General features: G+C 51.8%; 4 protein-coding genes across 4 annotated transcripts; 3 read left to right on the forward strand and 1 right to left on the reverse strand.

Annotated features, from left to right (window-relative positions):
- Positions 1-102: 102 nt before the first annotated feature.
- Positions 103-3,471, forward strand: PpBr36_08397 (uncharacterized protein; the record flags this gene model as incomplete). The annotated part of the gene is made up of 4 exons (XM_029895528.1): positions 103-158; positions 518-623; positions 679-846; positions 925-3,471. 4 exons carry the CDS (start codon positions 103-105, stop codon positions 3,469-3,471), a joined length of 2,877 nt encoding a protein of 958 aa, XP_029746878.1.
- Positions 3,472-3,639: 168 nt separating this feature from the next.
- PpBr36_08398 (uncharacterized protein) lies at positions 3,640-5,071 on the reverse strand (the record flags this gene model as incomplete). The annotated part of the gene is made up of 2 exons (XM_029895529.1): positions 3,640-4,334; positions 4,480-5,071. The coding sequence occupies 2 exons, from the start codon at positions 5,069-5,071 to the stop codon at positions 3,640-3,642; spliced, it is 1,287 nt and encodes a 428-aa protein (XP_029747629.1).
- Positions 5,072-6,040: 969 nt separating this feature from the next.
- PpBr36_08399 (uncharacterized protein) lies at positions 6,041-9,305 on the forward strand (the record flags this gene model as incomplete). The annotated part of the gene is made up of 2 exons (XM_029895530.1): positions 6,041-6,205; positions 6,321-9,305. 2 exons carry the CDS (start codon positions 6,041-6,043, stop codon positions 9,303-9,305), a joined length of 3,150 nt encoding a protein of 1,049 aa, XP_029747630.1.
- A 2,482-nt stretch (positions 9,306-11,787) lies between these two features.
- Positions 11,788-12,852, forward strand: PpBr36_08400 (uncharacterized protein; the record flags this gene model as incomplete). The annotated part of the gene is made up of 1 exon (XM_029895531.1): positions 11,788-12,852. The coding sequence occupies one exon, from the start codon at positions 11,788-11,790 to the stop codon at positions 12,850-12,852; it is 1,065 nt and encodes a 354-aa protein (XP_029747139.1).

A 12,852-nucleotide genomic window follows, 5' to 3' on the forward strand; every position in this document is an offset into this window, starting at 1 on the left:
GATTTGGGTTCATCTCAACCGTTAAGAGGCTTTCGGCATTCCGAGTTATGGCCACCATGCACCCCGGGTGCGAAATTTGCATCGCTTAATGAGCCTGCCGCCATGTCCATTCTGGATGTCAATCAGAAGCCCATAGTGTTAACATATGTGGCTGCTTGGTAAGTTGCAATCTGCAAGTTACATTGGACCGGCATATTTGCCTCAGCGGATGCCTTGTAAACTGTCTCGCGAACCTAAAGAGTACAATTTCATACCTGCAACACGTCTGTTTTCAGAAGCAATTCTACTAGAAAGAAAAAAAAACCCCTGAGCTCAATCCGCCGTCCTTCGTATTGGTCAGTTAATTGCTATGTAACTGGCTGGCTGACCGACCCAATATTTCGTACGGCAGTGCCTCATTCTTCTGGATCACGTATAGCTTCGATAATCCAAATCTGTTAGGTAACGCTACTTTGTCTCTTGTCCCAGGTCCTCACTAAGCTTCCGAGCCATTGATAAATATTGACATGGCCCAGAGTTACCTCGGCTGTCTTTCGTGCTGGTCTGTCTGGTTGGATGTTGTGGTGCTCAGTTGGGCGCCAGCCAAATTTCACGATGGCTCCCGGGCGCCAGTGGAAGATTTGGTAAGTCCGCTCATATCATGCCTTTACAACTATAATGGTGGTCACTAAATCCAAGAAAGATACACACAACCCAGAAAATGAAATATTGACTGCCAAATCATCCTCTTCTGGTCTTCCGCAGCGACCTCGAAGGTACTTTATACCGCTACTGGTAGGGCTTGTTGTCCTGCGTCTTGAGGTCTTCCTTGGCACGGAGCATCAATGCGCGCTGCCAGGCTTCGAGGTGAGTTTGGTACTTAGCCAACGTCCTGCGTGTCACGTACCTATGGTAAACAATCAAAGCTCTGCTAACCGCATCTAGGCATTTCTTCCTCTTGTTGTAATTTACCGCCAGCTGCGGCTCTCTCAACCACAAAGCAGTAAAGATGAATCCAATCCAGGTCTAGGCCAATCACTCCGATGGATCTCGATCCTTGGGTCTATCCTGATCTCCGTCGGGGTCTGGCTGGCTGCACTTCCCACCAGCCAATCTACATTCTTTTGCTCGCCCGGGGCTTCGAAGCTATGGACGATTGTGCTTCAAATCGTCGGATTAGCTTCCGAGGCGACCGTAATCGAGATAATCTGGCGCGTACTCTCCAGACAACGAACATCCAAGCAGTTGATAATCACAGTAGCTGGTGTCTTGCTTCAAGCTGCTCTCGGAACATTAATTGCCCTCGTCTTCCACTATGGGGTTGATTCCTTCTCGACTGGGATGGGGACGATGTATCAACGCCCAGTCAGCTCCTGGATCCCATATAGCCTGGACATCTTGCTATTTGGGTGTTTGCTTGCTGTCTTTACCCTCTCATCTGGATCATTGATAAGCCAGGTTGGTCCAGCGTTTCTTGTCCACATCCTTGCAATCATCTGCGGACTTATTGCGGTGGTCATCAACACTGCGGCTATCGGAACCTGGTATGGTCTGACGACGAGCTCTGTCATCCTGAGCATGCTACCTTTGGTCATCGGAGCAGTCTTATTCATTCATAGTGCGCGGGCTGTCTCACCACTGGTGTCCGCATGCCTGGTTCTTGTACTGTTCTGCTTCCTTATCGGCACAAGCATATGGGCCATTGTCAAGCGTGGTCATCCAACTCGCATGCACCCGCTTCAGACCATGATATCTGACATGCGGGTTGAGGCCGATCGTTGGCTCGTCCATGCATCGACGAGCGATTCACTGCGTGTCGCCGTTACAGAATACCGCCAGAGACATGATGGCCGAGAGCCGCCGAAAGGCTTCGATTTGTGGTATGCATATGCGATTGAGCATAAATCACCCATCATCGACTTTTTTGATCAAATCCACCGGGATCTGCAACCATTCTGGGGACTAGAGCCATCCCAGATCCGCAAAGGTGTCGAGAAGCTTGAGCATGAGCGGGACATAGTTGTTATAAAAGTTATCAATGGTCAGGTCACTCATGGCGCTGCTCGGAGCGAGCATTTGGACGAGATCAATGGGCTAGTGGAAATGATGCAGTCATTTTCAAAACACCTTCCAGACCTGCAAATAGCAGTCAATTTGGACATAAATCCACGTGTTCTGGCGCCTTGGGGAAATATTGACAAGCGGGTGTTGCCCGGAACGAGGGGACGCTTTTCCCGACGAGATAACATGCAAGAAGTTGAATCACTTGGAGCATCCGGGAAAGGCTCTTTGCAGCCCAACGCACCGGGGGAGACCTCGGAAGGTCAGGATGTCATGGCGTCGTCACCCTCAGGCCCAACTATTAGTGCGGCCGAGTTTCGAAGGCTCAACATGCAAGCTTGCCCTAGGAGGTCCCCTGTGCGTTCTAAACTGTACTGGAATACCAGAGATATTTGTGTCTCTTGCTTCAACCAAGAGTCCTCGGGGGCTTTCTTGAAGGATTGGACGCTATCCTCTGATCTTTGTCATCAGCCAGATATATTCAAACTCCACAGTCTCTTCATTTCAGGTCCAGTCAGCGATCCCCTCACCGACCTACAGCCAGTGTTCAGCAGATCAAAACCAAGCACATTCAGTGATATTCTGATCCCTTGGCCGCGGACACCAGGCAATCAAAACAAAGTCTTGGATTCTGGCCTTGATTTCCAGACCAAACGAGATCAACCCTTCTGGCGTGGCAAGATTGAGCAAATCACATTGCCAAATCAGCGTCATCATGGTGGGCACCAACAGAGGCTTGTCCATCTCGTCAATAATGCCTCCATGTCGGATGAGGTCATTATCGCCATGGCCACGGAGTGGAAAGACTCCGAAGGCAAGAGATTGTTCCAGTACGAGCCGGTAAAAACATTGAAAATGAATCAGGTGCTTCTGCCAGACGTCAGGATTGGCGAGTATGCGTCATGCAACGCTCCTGAGCGAATTAATACGAGATCCTGCCGTTCGATGATAGAAGAGTTCGGCCCAGCAGTGGAGGCCGATGCACCCATTTTCGACAATCGGTTTGTCCTCTTGACAGATTCGGACACTACTGCAGCGTCAAATACCGGGCCCGGCAGTGACTTTGTTATGGATGCACTCGAGTCGTCTAGTCTCCCCTTTATAGGCACCATATTCCGCGAGTGGTATTCTGAGCGACTGAGGCCGTGGCTGCACTTTGTACCGGTTGATCTGCGCTACACCGCGCTACACAGTACTTGGGCGTACTTCATGGGGCTGGATGGCAGAGGCAAGATCAAGGGCCGGGATCCCGGGGTGGAGGCACACCTTGATAATGCTGTCTGGATCGCCGACCAGGGCAAGAAGTGGGCGGAGAGAGCCATGAGGCCGACAGACGCACAGATTTATCTTTTCAGGCTGCTTCTCGAATGGGGCAGGATCATCAGTGACGATAGAGACGGGATGAACTACTTTCTAGAGAATACGGCCTAGCGAGTGGAACAGTCACTCGGCTAGTCCAAGCTTTCTAGGCATTTCCCTGTTAGTTTGTTTGTCTGTTTCCTCGCGATTCTGAGCGGAAACAAGCACATGACGAGCGACGACGGGCAGTATATGCAGTAACACAAGATTTCGCTATAACAAACTCTCTCTTATCATACATTAAATTAATGAGGGTACGGACTCGGTCAAGAGCGGGCTATAAGTCCAACCCATGCGTCTGATTTGGATTTGAATGCTCTCCAAAACCCGCCTCTTCATTCCGGTGGCATCCTCAATGTCCTCCCCGAGGAATGCACCATGCGTGCTCTTGAACTGGTACCTCTTGAGCACTTCCCAAATCCTGCTGATATCTTCCGCCGACAGCGGGACTGAGTTGGGGCCGCTCCACATAAAGGCAAAGGTGTTGACCCCCGCCGGCCTCGACCTCACGTTCCCCGCGGCATCGGCATCCCACCCTCCCAGGCCGGCAGGGGTCGTGAGCAGGGTGTCGGAGATGAGCAGGCGGCCGTCAAAGTGGGCGACCATGCTCCCGGGGAAGTGGCCACCCAGCTTGACGGCGACGAAACCCGAGCGGACGCCCTCGATGATGATCTCGTGGGAGCGGCGCATGATCTGATCCGTCTTGCTGTTGCCCAAGAAGACGTGCAGCGGTATCTCGAGCGCGACCCATTTCCTGTCCTCGGCGGCCAGGAACACCGGGCAGCCAAAGACGGCGGCCCACTCGGCGTGCGCCGTGTAGAAGTGCGGGTGCGAGATGACGATGGCGGCCAGGCCGCCGAGCGACCGGATGCGCTCCACCGTGTCGTCGTCGAGCAGCGTGATGCAGTCCCAGAGGATGTTGCCGGCGGGTGTGTCTGTCAGGAATTGGTTGTATGTGAGTCAGTATATTTTGACTCTGGCGGGGACAAGGCCAGCTTGTGACTCGTGTCATCTTTTCTTTTTCATCTGCCGTGTTCGGGTACGTGCATGCGATTATTTTCCGATTTACCGAGCACTTACGAACAAGAATGCAGCGCTGGCCCATGGCAAACACAGGCTTAGTCACGATGCTTATCATGGCGCCATGCGGATGATATCTCTTCTGTTTTTGAGGCTGCGGAGACAACCTCTCGGGCTTGGAATTGCTGTTACTGTTGGTATTGTTGTTGTTGTGGTTGTCGTCGTTGTTGTTGTTGTTGTTGTTGTTGCATATGCTGCTGGAAGGGGGCCCGATTCGCTTCCAGCTATCGGGCCTCACTATCGGGCGGCGGCGGTTGATCAACAGATCCGATGAAGGCATGGTCACGGAGGAGTTGGAATCCACCGCAGACGACGCGACGGAGGTGGTGGGAGATGGCGGAGACATAGGTCCCGGGTACGACGGATCATACGGCACAAAAACGTTGCGGTGGCCCGAGGCACGCAGCGCCGCCATGGTCGTGAAGCTCTGGCCGGCCGGAGGCGTGTAATGTCGGGGGTCATCGCAGATGAAGCACGTCTTTTGCCTCGACCGCGAGGTCGTAGGGTATTGGGTCCCGCAGCTGACGCATATTAGCCACTGGGAGGTTAGGGAACTTTCGAGGCCTGGGGTGATTTCGTCTGCTGCCGGCATCGTTTTGCCACAAAAAAAGAGATTGTGGTGTGATTTTGGTTACATGTAGTATTCGTTTGGCTCTGGTCTGAAATACAAGATTTGCCCTTCTAGACGGTGGACTGGCTGCTGGATGGGACAATCCCAGTCGGGGTCTTTCGAGGAGAAAGATAGATAGAGAGATAGATAGGTAAGTACATATGGCAACCAGTCATTTCCACGGACCTCCACTTTGACTCCCCTCCAAGCGAGTCTGTGTGGCTGCATTTATACAAAAGAATGCCCTCGAACGATCAGATTCCTCAGGGCTGATTATGGGCTGACTTCGGCCTCTGAAGAGATTTGTCCAACGTCCATGGGACCAATGGACGGTGCGCCGAGGCACGGATATACAATGTTTAAATGGACTGGTCGGCTCCGTCCCAAAAGTCACACGGGCCATGGACCATCAAAAAAGAAAAGAAAAAAATTATGATGAGAAGAAAGAGCACAGAGAATCCCACCAAAAAGTTCCCAGATAGCTCCAGTCTTATCTACCTGCCCGTGTCCCTGATGTTGGTTTTTGGATCTAGAAAAATTGTAGTCGCCCAGAATAGGGCCACTTACCTGCTTTAGTATGGAGCTATAGCTTCCACTAAGACTGCTTTTGGTTATAGTATAAATAACACAGACAAACATGTCTGGCTGGTCCTGCCTGTTGTGTCGGCCATGCATAGTGGAGCCGGCAATGGTACCCCACCATTGAGATGAAAGCTTCCCCCGCATCATGAAGGGTGCCAGCGAGCATGATGCGTCGCCTCCATACCAACAATTTTTTTTTTTTTTTGTCCTGTCTCTGTGTGCGGGCGCGTCTTTGCAAATTAGGTTTCTTTTTCTTCTTTCTTGCTTTTCTTCTATGCTACAGTTGAAAGGGGACCGCATTCTCAGCAGCACCGCTACCGATAGAATTGAATAATAAATACTCTTTGACCTGCGATTTTGCCTTCAAGGATGAGCTTTGCCATCGAGGTGCCGGGTGAAGCCAGCCCACTCAACCTCCAGGAGCTCTGTTCAAAGCTGCTCCAGGCCGGATCGGCCGATCACAACCAGAGGCAGTCTGCCAGTCAGCAGCTCACAGCCTGGGAGACATACCCAGACTATTATGCCGGCCTCCAGGTGAGCCAGAACTCTGACCCTCATCGCTGTCAGAGCCATTCTGGAGTCAATCTTGCCTGGGTGATTTCCCGAAGCTGGTCAAGACCAACAGCTAATCAACATGTCTTCTTTTCAGACCGTCTTCCTGGACAAGTCTGTTCAGCGCGAAATCCGCTACCTTGCAATAATCCTTCTCAAGAACGGCATCGACAAAGGCTGGCGCAGCATATCCGCAAAATCGTCCATACCACCCGCCCAGAAAAACATAATCAGGTCGAGACTCCTGCAAGGGTCAATAAATGAAGATGACAAGAACCTGGCTCTCCACAACGCCCTTGCTACCGCCAAGGTCGTCAGGATAGATTACCCGGCAGAATGGCCTACAGCCATATCGGATCTGGTTGGCTTTGTCAGCAACTTCAGGACCGGGAACCAGCAACAACTCAATGGATCTCTTTTGGTGCTGCTGCGGGCTGTCAAGGAGCTGGCTAAGGCGCGGCTGCGGAAGTCGCAGACGGCACTGCAGCAGGTTACGCCGGAACTGGTAATGCTTCTCGGTGAGATTTACTCGGAACAGGTGAACTTCTGGACCGCGTTCCTCGCGAATGGTCAAGGAGGTGAGGACGATGCAGACTATGCCATGGAAAACAGCCTGATATGTCTCAGGATATTACGGGTCCTCGTTACGGTGGGCTATGAATACCCTCACCGCGACCAACTCGTACGTGAGTTCTGGCAGATGACCCAGACCCAGTTTGGTCAGTTCCTCGGCCATGTCAGTCACGACTCGGCAGTGCCCGCCCCGTATCAAGAGGTCGTCGGCAAGCATCTGCTTCAGTTCACAAAGCTACACCTCGAGGTCTGCGAGACGTTGCCAACGGACTTTGCCTTGCTTCCCAACTCTGTAGAGCTTGTGCATGCATACTGGGATCTCGTGGCCAAGTTTGCCGAGGTCTTTGACAAATCGGGGGGCATCCAGATAACCTCGTCCGGGGGCGATGGCGGCTCCAAGTCCAAAGTCGAAGGCCCTCTACTCGAAAGACTCGCCCTTAAAGGGTTGCTCATGATTCGAGGCTGCGTGGCCATGATCTGCAGGCCCCTTCAAACTTTCAAATACAAAAGTCCAGAGGCCAAGCAGGAGCAAGAGCATGCCAAGGAGCTCGTCAAGACCCAGTTGATCACCGATCAGTTTGTGACCCAGATTGTCGATGTGATCATCACAAAGTTGTTTATATTCCGCAAGGCTGATCTAAACGCGTGGGAAGAAGACCCACAGGAGTGGGAGGCCCAAGAACGGGACTCTGGAGATGCTTGGCAGTGGGAGGTCCGGCCATGTGCCGAGAGGGTCTTCCTGGACCTGCTGATCCAATGGAAGGAACTGTTGGGTCCACCACTGCTCAACTACTTTCAATCAACAGCCAAGGCCGATGCAGATATTGTCACCAAAGAGGCTGTGTATACGGCGATGGGCTGTGCCGCGCCTACGGTGTACAAACTATTCGACTTTGACACGTTCGTAACGTCTACTTTAGTCCAAGACGTTCAGATACAGGGCGAGTTGGCCAAGTTGCTGCGGCGTCGGATTGCCATCCTGCTCAGCCAGTGGGTGCCCATCAACATATCCGATGCTACGCGCCCTGTAGTGTTTGAGATATACAAGCATTTGATGAACCCAGCAGATGAGCACAACGACCAGGTCGTCAGGATAACGGCGGCTAGACAATTCAAGAAGATTGCCGATGACTTTGAGTTCAAGGGTGAAATCTTTCAACCACACGCGTATGAAATCCTCACACGGCTTGTCAGCCTGCTGACAGAGCTGGAACATGACGACACGAAACTTGCCATTCTTGAGACGGTACGACTTGTCATTGATCGCATGGAGACGACGGCTCGGCAAGTGGGCGATCAGCTCATTGAAGCTTTACCTCAGCTCTGGCAGCAAGCTGGAGATGACGCGTATATGTTGAAGCAGTCCATTCTAGCCATCCTCACGGCCCTTGTCAACTCTGTTGGCACTGATTCGCAAAAGTATCATCCGTTCATCGTGCCGCTGATCTCACAAGCGATGGATCCAACTTCAGAGATATCCAAATTCCTCATTGACGAAGCAGCAGAAGTCTGGAAGGCGACGGTTGCACAGTGTTCGCCGCCGGTATCACCCGAGTTTATGCATCTCGAGCTGAAGGCATTGCCTTTCATAGAGTTCGACAACGTGTTGTCTCAGGAGCTCGTGCAGGTTATTAAGACATACATCCTGCTCGCCCCCGAGAACATTCTTTCCAACGAGTATAGGCGACCAACGCTGCAGGCGTTGGCAACAGCTATGGAGTCAAAGCAAAAAGACCAAGTGCATCATGCGGCCAAAGCGATCGATTACATACTACGAATTGCGCAAGAGCTCGGTGGCTCCGAGGGCTTGACGGTCTTGGTTCAGGACATGCTAGAGATTGGGTTCCTGAGGGTGGTTTTGGAGCGAATACACGAGGCCTGGGAGTCCCGCCAGACAACCGGGCCGCAGCGACGCTCGCCACAGATCAGCTCGATCAAGGAGACGCACTACTTTAGCATATTGGCACGTATTGCCCTAGGTGAACCTCGCGCGCTTGTTCAGCTGATGACTGCCGCTGGCGACCTTCCGACGGTCTGGAAATGGTTGGGCGATGAATGGTTTGGCTGCTTTGACATGATGGCTGATGTGGAAAGGCAAAAGCTGTCATGCTTGGCCCTCACAAGGCTGTGCGAGCTCGCCGCAGCAGACGGGTCATCGCCCCTTCGAGACATGGTGCTGGGCCGCCTACAGGATTACTTTGCCATGTGGACCTCTGTCATAACGGAACTGCTGAACGAAAACGGACAGGGAGATTCATTGGTGTGGGATGGCAAGCCCGAGGAGTATGCAAACGACTGGGACACGCGGCAGGATGTGCGTGATCGCGCCTTCGCCTACCGTGACCAGGTGCATACCGAGCACACTTTTCCTTTTGTGCAGATGATACTGCAGGGACTTGTGCAGGCTGTTGGTGGAGAAGCGACCTTTCAAGAGCAATGGGCCGTCAACGTCGACAAGGATGTCATAGCAGGGTTCCAGAGTCTTTCGGCGCGTTACACTGGTTCCTGACGGACCGTAAAAAATAAATAAATAAATAAATGAATGAATAAAAAATAAAAATCAAATTGGACGCGTACCGATACTGGGCATTTTGGAATGAATATGGGGAATATATCTATTGATTTGTGAAAACTATGATAGGGAAAGATTTGGCGACGATACCCACTACTGTAGTACAGTTTACTTTAGTTTTGCGAACGGGTCATGAGTGGAACTTGTTTCAATTAATGATCCTTGATGAGGCGGTTCGGATCATGACAGTGTTATCGACGCTCGCACCATTCTATCAAAACCACCCACCCCGCTTGATCTTGATATTAGCACTGCATACATTTACCAATCAAGGAGGTTTGTATGGCTGGCACTTCTCCGATTGGTGCGTCTGGCAAGGCAACTTTGGTCTGTTGTCAGGTTATCCAATATACTCCGTAGTCTAGATGCAGAAGGCCACCAACAGCAAAGTGAAGAGTGGTCGACAAACATTTCCCTTGTGGGATTGATTGGAAACTCGTCAGAAATGAGAAGACGCATGAAGGTCTTCCCGAAATCCCACCCGATTTTGTGTTTGGTTCGGGCCAAGGCAAGGTGAAATGCAGCCCTGTTTTCTTGGAAAAAGTCTGGAACCAAGAGACTGGCGCGGACCGTACAACGGTGCATATCTTTTCCGCATTTAAGGCTTTTGAAGGGGGGTGTTTGCTGGGTGGGGGTTTAAGTTTTAATGCAAAGAACCCATAGAAGAAGGCCCTTTCTTTCGTAATTTACAGAAAAAGAAATAAAAGGTCAACAGCATCACTGGAAACGAGAATGACATTTTTGTTTGTTTGTTTGTTTGTTCTACAAGCACACCTTCCGTCAGGGAAAAAAAAAAAAAGAAAAGAAAAGAAAAGATAAGATAAAATAATAATAAATCCCAATGAAATAAAGCATGAGTCCTAGCGCACACTGGACACTGGGGCTACTGCGAGTCGCTGTCAATTACGCGTCTCGATTATCAGGCTTTTGTTCTTAACATGCAGAATTGCCCGATTGGGAATATTTCAACGACATCAAGAGTCGACCAAACCTGCCGCTTTTGGATGGTCCACCAACCCAATTATGTAAAACCAACGAGAAAAAAAATAAAATACTGACAGAAGCAACAAATTTGACATTTTGCGTTTGCGTGCGACCAAAAGGAAAAAAAGGGGGGGAGGCAAATTGTTAGTCTTTTTTTTTTTTGTCCCTTGTCCCCCTTCCCCTCCCCGTTATCCATAATTGGCCGATTTTCCCTGTAAAACATGCATCAACTCTGCATTGGCGCAGGGAGGGACTCGGCGGCATAAGTTTTGGTTACGATTTTGGGTTGCAATAAGGGGAGAATCAAAAAGAAGAAACAAAACAATGAGGATCACGTTCAGTTCAGAGAGCCCACCTTTTTTCTTTTGAACGGTTTTCCAGAAAACCCTGATTGATCCTTGGTGGTGGCTTAAGGCTGGTACAAAGAAAGACCAGCTGCAGATCATGTATATCAGGCTGGGTCCCCCGGGAACCGCGATACGTCACGCACGTCAAGTCGGGATCCGAGAGAAATCAAACCAACCTTGTCTAAAGCCGGCGGTTATTTATTTATCAGGCCGTAGTTTCAAGCGAGTTGTTCTGCCGGGCTGCTGAGTGAGGGATGTCTCCGCGGCGATTGGTGGGTATATCTTTTCTTTTTGGTTTCTTGTCATGGACAGCCTTAAGGTCTTTTTTTTTTATATATACCTGTTTTTTTTCGTCCAGTGCGCAATCAAACTCTCAGCTCTCTCTTGTCATATTGGGGCTGCTAAAGGAAACACAAAATAATTAGTAACAGTAATAAAATAAAAGTGACCGGGCTTTATTTTTGATCAACTGCGGATTTGGGTTCGGTGTCCGCCGGATCCCGCACCAATCTCCCCTTGACAGATAAAACTGGGTCGAGTATAGAGGCGAGTTACAACTGAAATACTCTTTTTTTTTCTCACTCACATCGGTGTCTTTTTTTTTCACTTTCTTTGCATCCCTGGGTAGAGACTGGGCTGGAAGCCAAGAATAGCTGATTTGTGCTGGCTGCAGGTTTCCGTTGATGCCGACTGATGCCATCCATTCTCACTTCATCTTTTCCGCTCACGCTCTTCCTTGATTCGACTCTCTTGGCTACTTTGTCAGTTGTCCTCGATCATATGTTCCCTTTTGGGTCATAATCGGTTAAGCCAGGGTGTCAAGGAGGGCCCCAGGGACTGTCATGATTTGAGGGATCGGAAGCAAAACAAAAAAAGACTTTTTTTGAAATACGAGCTTTGGTCTTGACAGAGTCTTTCAGCAACACCCTCTATTTGTAAAAAAAAAAGCCAAACGCTATATTCCAGTCTGTGCCTTGGCGATTCTGGTTCGGATGACAGTCTATGGAGAAACTGTCATCCCTTTTTTTTTTCTTTTTTACTTGAACTTGTACCTACATGTCTGCACAACTCCCTGAACAAGCCCCAGAATGAACACTGAACAGGCGGCAAAGCTGCCAACGCCCGACGACCCCAGATGGTTTACGGGCGCCTACAACAGCACGATGGAGGAGTTGGGTGCACAGTTAATCCAGGAGGAGCTCGGGCGGAAAGCGTCCAACACGGAATCCATACCAGAATCAAGACAATTACCGGTGGTACAACAGTCCACCGTCGCAGCAGACGGCGTCACGGTCTTCTACCGCCACGCCGGGCCCGAATCGCCAACGGCACCCACCATCGTGCTGCTGCACGGCTTCCCCAGCTCTTCCTTTATGTTCCGCAACCTGATACCGCACCTCGCCCTCGCCGGCTACCGCGTCTTCGCCCCTGACCTGCCGGGCTTCGGCTTCACCGACGTCGACCCGGGCCGCGACTACGACTACACGTTCCAAAACCTGGCGACGACCTTTGAGGGCTTCGTGGAAGCGCTGCAGCTGCGCCGCTTCGCGCTCTACGTCTTCGACCTGGGCGCCCCCGTGGGCCTGCGCTTCGCCCTGCGGCGGCCCGACGCCGTCGTCGCCCTCGTGACCCAGAACGGCAACCTCTACAGCGAGGGGCTCGCGCGCGCCTTCTGGGCCCCCTTCGAGGCCTACTGGGCCCACCCGACGCCTCGGAGCTGCCCGCCCGCCCGCCACGCCCTGCGCGGCCTGGTCGAGTACCCGGCCACGCGGTGGCGGTACACGCAGGGCCAGCCCTCGCCGGGCCGCGTGCCCCGCGAGCCCAGCGACCTGGACCAGACCCTGCTCGACCGGCCCGGCGTCAAGGACCTGCACCTGGACCTGTTCCACGACTACCGCACCAACGTCGAGCTCTACCCGGCCTTTCAGCGCTACCTGGCCCAGTCCCTCGTGCCCGTGCTCGCCGTCTGGGGCCGCAACGACCCCATATACACCCCCGACGGCGCCGTCGCCTTCAGGCGCGACGTCAGGGACATGGAGATTCGGTGGATCGACGCCGGCCACTTTGCCCTCGAGGGGAACGAGGCCGACGTCGCCGGCGCCATGTGCGACTTTTTTGATACTTATTACATATTCAGCCCCTCGGCTACATGA

Source organism: Pyricularia pennisetigena, chromosome 5 (assembly GCF_004337985.1).
Source record: "Pyricularia pennisetigena strain Br36 chromosome 5, whole genome shotgun sequence".
In the NCBI taxonomy this organism is placed as follows: Eukaryota; Fungi; Ascomycota; class Sordariomycetes; order Magnaporthales; family Pyriculariaceae; genus Pyricularia; species Pyricularia pennisetigena.